The 6,589-nt window shown below is 38.1% G+C and overlaps 1 protein-coding gene across 1 annotated transcript in view; it reads left to right on the plus strand.

Moving 5' to 3' along the window:
* Nucleotides 1-5,831, plus strand: part of ZMYM2 (zinc finger, MYM-type 2) — a gene marked incomplete at its 3' end in the record, with an annotated part of 54,246 nt that extends 48,415 nt beyond the window's left edge. Inside the window, exons 15-18 of the mRNA XM_010079210.1 lie at nucleotides 1,548-1,655; nucleotides 3,576-3,670; nucleotides 4,630-4,798; nucleotides 5,667-5,831. Coding sequence (XP_010077512.1) covers nucleotides 1,548-1,655; nucleotides 3,576-3,670; nucleotides 4,630-4,798; nucleotides 5,667-5,831 — 537 coding nt within the window. The remainder of the gene's footprint in view (nucleotides 1-1,547; nucleotides 1,656-3,575; nucleotides 3,671-4,629; nucleotides 4,799-5,666) is intronic.
* Between the last annotated feature and the right edge of the window lie 758 nt (nucleotides 5,832-6,589).

The following is a 6,589-nucleotide window of genomic DNA, read 5'->3' on the forward strand; positions in this document are numbered from 1 at the left end:
TCGAGTACAACAGTGCTATTGAGTTCTTATTTCAAGTTGAAATCTTAATTACTTAAATATTTTTAAAGATCATTTTAGCACATTTGAAATACAGACAACTTTCTGAAGTCTGTTGTGTGACCTCGGTGTCCTGTACCAGACCTTTGTCTTTGAAAACACAGGCATTGCCTTTGCTTCCGCCAGCTCCTTAGCTGATGGCAAGCAGTCATCCAAGATCTCACACACGTGTTTTCTTTCAGTGTAACTCAAACCAAGCCAAAATCAATCCATTCTTCCCTCAGAAAAACTAAAATCAAAAGTTGAGGGAAAGTGATCTCCATAGCTGTGTCTTATGGATGTGAACACAACTTTCTCTGAACTAGGTGGGATAGGACTGGGATCTGATCTCTTTGTAGTAATGCGTTGCTAGGCACATTTTATGTTGGGTGTGGGGAAGCAGGGACTGGTAAAACTAAGAGAAACATACATTTCACAAGTGGAACTGCAGTCAACAAAACCAGGTAACCTAACGATGCTTTCACACTTGATTGATCCCAACCTGCAAGTATCATCTCTTTGAAGATAGTAATGCATCAGCTGATAGATCAGCTAAAAGGAGAGAACTGTCTGGGACATCTTTACAGCTGAAGGTCAAAAAATCCCGCATACCTTGTGATGCTATTTTCACAGTGCACATACCTCTTTGCCCCTCTTTCCTGGCTCTGCGTTCCAAAATCCTCAAGTCTCCTCTGTATCTTTCCAACGGAATTTGTCTTCCCTTACAAAAACTAGATTTTAAGGTTTTTCCATGAGTCATGTGAAATGTTGGGGTTCTTTTCCAAGCTCTTTCAACAGATGTTTCAAAGGATGTTGATACATGACATGAATTTATGCTTTGGGTCTGGTATATAGGCGGTGCTGCAGTCCCAGGAGGCTTGTTGTCTTCCTAACTGTTACCATTCCCCACATAAGGTGGATGTTTCTGGAAGGGCTACAAGGTTTTAATTTGTAGTTCCTTGCTGCCTTTTGCTACCTACAGCTAGCTGAATGAGTAGATATATGAGATTAGAGCTCATTTGTTTGCAGTGAACTGAATTTGTAGAAATCTGTCTTTGCCAGAAGTCAGAAAGAGGTCAAATTTCTGTTTCTCTTGGACTGCCTTCCTTGTTTGCTTTTGTAGGATCTCTTTCACAGATTTGAAAGTCTGTTCTGTTGCAGGCAGTCATACAGAAAAATAGATAGTTAGGTTTGACAAGCTTGTTTGAGCTATGTGATTGGTTGATATGATCCAGATTCCCCAGTATTCGATTTTTTTTATACCTGTGCTTTGCTGATTCATTTTAATGAAGGACAGATGGGCTAGTAAGTATCTTTTCTGTTTGAAGGAAATCAGATTGGAGAAGTACATCTGAGACCACAGGAACAGTGAAACCTAGGAAGGGATGAGCAGAACAAACAGCTTTAGAACCACTCGGTTTCTAATGTTCTAAATCTGCCTGTTTTGACTAATCCATGTGTTGGTTAAAATAATGAAAGTTGTTCCTTTTTTTTTTTTTTTTCTTTAACAGGTGTGATAGTTGAGTCAAATCTACTAAACTCAGAAACAGATGCATGGACGAGCTTGCCTGATGTTCCATATGAACCAGACCTTGATATTGAAATAGACTTTCCAAGAGGTATTTTTTCTGTCATTTTAATAAATATTGTGGACAGTGTGGGCCATCACTGTACTGTGTTTCATCATCCTTTCATAGGAGCTTTCTTTTGATTGCAAGATCCACTTGACTGACTATTAGGTGAAACTTTGCCGTGTCTTTGCGAGACTGGGGAGTTCTGAATTAGTTCCTCCATCTTTCTAAAAGTATGGTATTTGGAGTAGAATGCAAAAAAGGGGGGGAAATTAAACTTTCACAAAAGTGCTTGGCTACGTCACTTGGTTTTGGCCATGGATGTAGAAAAGCTAATTTAAAGGCTCAAAGAGTCAGGGCATGTGTCATGGAAAACAATAATGAATGCATTCTTCTATCACCAGTTATTTCCATGGGAAATGGTGGTTTAGAGCAGAAATTATAAAAGGGCAAATTTCCTGCTCAAGTTTGTTAGAAAATTGCAAGCTGATATGCTGCACATCACCTGTGTTACCTTTTAGTATCTTGTTAAGCTTCATAACAGTAGCTGGAAAAGCATTTTTTGAATTAGCAGGAAAACCACTACTTTGAGACCTTTTATGTGTTGTAATTTCTACCACTCTACAGAATGCAGGCAGCAGTGTTTGTTTCCTAATACTATGTCCTAATCAATCCAAGATCCATGGAAGCTCCTGGCTGTAACTAGTATCTCCCTTGACTTAACTCATACCTCCCCTGGTTAGCTTCTACATCTGATGTTGAAAGTCTCCTTTTGCCTTGTGCCATAGATATCCATACTAGATGCCCAGAATGGATTTCTCAGTTTGCTGTATGTCCAGTTTAAAGGTCAAGTCTAGGGGTTAGTCTGACCTTAGTCTTAGAAAGTTTATTAGCCAGGTGCATACTAGATTTTTAATCCTCTTTGTAAGTGAGGTGTGGTACATGAGAAAAAAACATGGAAGAAAAAATAATCAGAGTGGAATAGTAAAAGATAGCAGTTTGTAATAGATATTGATTACACTTAAGTGCTTCTGAGATGAGATTCTTTGTGGTTGCAGGAGGAGGACTGGTGTTTAGTCTGGGCAGAGTTCTTAAATCTTTGCATGTGAATGCTGCTTAACCTAGACCAGTTTGAATGGTGTCTTGAGTGGTAAGGTGGAGAAATCAGGCTATTAGAAGAGCATTAGGTTTTGACTTAAGACATTTTTGATGGCTAAGTGAGGGATGAACCATGTTCAGTAAGTAAATAAACGGTGGAACTTGCAACATTTAATCCAACCATATGTTATCTCATTCCACTGTGTTGGAAACTAAACCCAGTTTCTCTGAAAGAGTTTATGTTCTGATTCTTATGTTTTTAACAAAGTGTAATGTGATGTATAAAATATAAAACATGAATAGAAATGATGGAAATACATGAACAAAAGTGCATGGAGTAAGTTAATTTGTATTTTTTCCACTCCTAGCTGTTCATTCTCACCCTAACTTAAACCTCTTAATACCAAAAACTGCCTAGGCAGGAAAAATTGTGTAAGAGTCTGTAGTAAGAAATGATGCCTTTGTGACTTGAGATAATGCTTGCAAATGTTGAGCATCGTATCCTTTATAATTGATTTAGGAATAAGCATTTTGATAGCTTTGGCTTACTTTCAACATAAGAATAGGTTTATTTCATAGAACCATAGAATGGTTTCGGTTGGAAGGGACTTTTAAAGGTCATCTAGTCCAACACCCCTGCAATGAGCAGGGACATCTTCAGCTAGATCAGGTTGCTCAAAGCCCTCTCCAGCCTGACCTTGAATATTTCCAGAGATGGGGCATCCACAGCTTCTCCGGGCAACCTGTTCCAGTGCCTCGCCACCCTCATTGTAAATAAAATTCTTCTTTATAAGCTGTGGTTAATTTTTTTTCCCAAACCAATATTATTCAAAGATGTTCAGAAATAAGTTTCTGTTAATGTGTTTTCAGCAACTGAGGAGCTTGATACAGAAAATGAGTTTTTATTACCTCCTGTTTTTGGGGAAGAATATGAGGAACAGCCAAGGCCTCGGTCCAAAAAGAAGGTAATTTTGTAATGCTATTAAAAAAATCAAAAAGCATAAAATTTAAATGGGAAAAAATATGCCAGGTTTTTGATTTTTTTTTTTCAGTTATCATACTGCTCTAAAACATGTCACTGCATATTTATTACCTAATATCCTGTCTTTATGGTATAAATTTATATATTTCAAATAATTATTTCAGTTCTATGTGTGTTGCAGCTACCTTGTATTTAATAGGAGTGTGAGTTCTAAATTCTGATCACATTTTTGCTTCACATTACTGTTGTAATGTACTAGTGCGTATATACTTACTGTACTTCTAGTAATGCTTTTTTATCTTCTACTTTGAATGAAGCTTGCTTGGTTTCATTTGCTACTAGAATGGAAGAAAGTTGGCATTACCATGGCTTATAGTGGGAGCTATAGCATCTCTTGTATAAAATAGTTCAAAAAAAACCATTTTTATTTGCTTGTAGTTTCCCCAGATTTTATTTTCAGTCAAAAATCTTAGTTTAGACGTTTTAAATAAATGAGCCATATTTTATTTAGAAGGAAACTATCAGGAAGCAGAGTTTCTCACCCATGTTGGCTTTTCCATTGATGAGTCCAGTTGAGCCTAAAAGTTGACCTTCTGACATAATTTGTAGCATCTTAAACTTCCTGCACATTAACACAATGAAATCCTATAAATACACTGAATTCTTTGGTACATCATGTGTTTGTTCCTTGATATGATATAACCAATACAGCAACTCCATTATCAAAAATTATTCTGTGTTAAGAACCAGTTTGGAAGGTGAATTAGAAATGTCTGTCAGCTTAAGTAAATGCTGTCCTCAGAAGTAAGTTCAACACAGATGCTACCTACTGAATGAAGCTTATGTTTCTGTACACTGAACCTTCAGTGTGCAGTTTGCCCAGCTTCTGTGTTATTATTTTAGTGGGTGTTGACGGTGTTAACCACTGTGTTTCAATGGCAGGGCGTGAAGAGGAAAGCGGTGTCAGAATACCAGTCTCATGATGACAGCTCTGAAAACTCAGAGTGTACCTTTCCATTCAAGTACACATATGGTGTAAATGCATGGAAGCACTGGGTAAAGTCTCGGCATTTAGATGAAGAGCTTCCAGAACTAGAGGAACTGAAATCAAGTAAGTATTTAAAAAAATATGGCATCCAGGTTTTTATTTGATAGAGAGAATCCGTCTGATTTTCAGCTGGAATCCTTAATAGAAGTTTTCACATGTCCCTAATGTTTCCACAGTGACTGGAATTGTTTGTTTGTTTTTGGATTTTTAAACACTTTTCCTTACTTGGTTCAAAATGCAGTTCTCATGCAAGCCAGGACAGCACCTTCCTGGCTCTCCTGACTTCTCATGATGGCTTTTTTTTTTTTTAAATCCTGTTTTTCCCTGTATTGTAACTTGCCTTGGAGGTTATACTTTTTCTGTACATCAACTTCTAAATTGCAAGGGAGGGACATCCTCCTTCTTGTCATGGAAAGGTGTCTTTGTCTGAGGCTGGCATCACCTGGCTGTGGAGCTCTGATGTGAGGTGGCCTTCCCTCCTGTGGAGCCTTGCTGCTCTTTGAAAAGATTTGCACTGTGGGGAAGAAGGGGGATTGCTAAAAAAACTGTTCTTCAGCTCCCATGTACATCTTAGCACTGCTGTGTTATGCTGTTGGATCTGTGAAAACTGCTGTTTCCCCTGAAGGTCACCCTCCTACAGCGCTGTCTTCACTTCAGCATCTTGGGCCACTTCTGTGTCACTGTCAGCTGTGCATGACAGTACATCGCCAGTGGGTGAGGCTGGATTTGGTTAATTAGACTTTACTGTGGTAGCCCTGTTTTTTTAATGCAGACCTAACATTTGAACTACTTAGTACATTTAGACTTGTTCATTGGTTAGCAGAGAGGACATCAAGCCAGTTTGCTGCTTTCCAGTCCAAAAATACCCCATCCCAGCCTCACCATGTAATAACTGTGTTGTATAATGTAGCATTTTTTCTCTGTTTTGCAGCAAAGTCTGTGAAATTAAAGGAAGATCTGTTATCACATACTTCAGCTGAGTTAAACTATGGGTTGACACATTTTGTCAATGAAATTCGAAGGCCAAATGGAGAGAACTATGCACCTGACAGCATCTATTATCTGTGTCTTGGGATTCAGGAGGTTAGTAGAGGCTGTAGAAATGGGAAGCAGAGCTGCTGATTTGACCGTAACCCATTTCAGTGGAAGAATGGAGATAATGTGGATTTATTGGCTATGAGATATTCTTAGTATAATGGCTACGATCTGGAACACAGAGAGGCTGCTGTGGAAATCACATTGTAGGAAGCTGTCTGTATAGAAAATGAGTTGGCAGACCCATCCTGAAAATGCAAATGTAAACCGGTATATTGTAATAATTTTAAGCTTCTTGCTGGGTTAAAGCAAGGAATTTGCAGTCTAAAATGACAAGAGTTTTTCCAAATGCTGTGCTTCATTTTGTTTGTTAAAGATGGCTTAATGTGAAAACAGAATGAAACAAGGCATGATCTGTAAATGTCTTACTAATTCAGTTACTTAGCATATAGTGGAAACAAGCTATTTGAAGTGTCTTTTTGGGGCAGTCTTAATTTACTGGATATTACAGACTGTGAGCAGTCAGGCTCTTTTGTAGAGTGCAGGAAACTCTGCTATATTGACTGTCTTACACACACCCCCTGCCCCCGAATTGTAATTGCACTGTATTTTGAAGATAAAGGGAGTCAATGTAGATGTATTGTATGTCAAGATATTAACATATCACTAGATAATTAGAAAAGCTATTCCACAGCTTATCTTTTAGGCAGAGGATGTCTTAATTTTTAGTGCATAAGGCAAATCATAGATAAAATAAGCAGTGTTCAGAGCTGAGAACACAGAAGAGCAAAAAGAGCAGAATAGCTACACTGGACTTCA

This window comes from Pterocles gutturalis, unplaced genomic scaffold, assembly GCF_000699245.1.
Source record: "Pterocles gutturalis isolate BGI_N339 unplaced genomic scaffold, ASM69924v1 scaffold42063, whole genome shotgun sequence".
Taxonomy (NCBI): Eukaryota; Metazoa; Chordata; class Aves; order Pterocliformes; family Pteroclidae; genus Pterocles; species Pterocles gutturalis.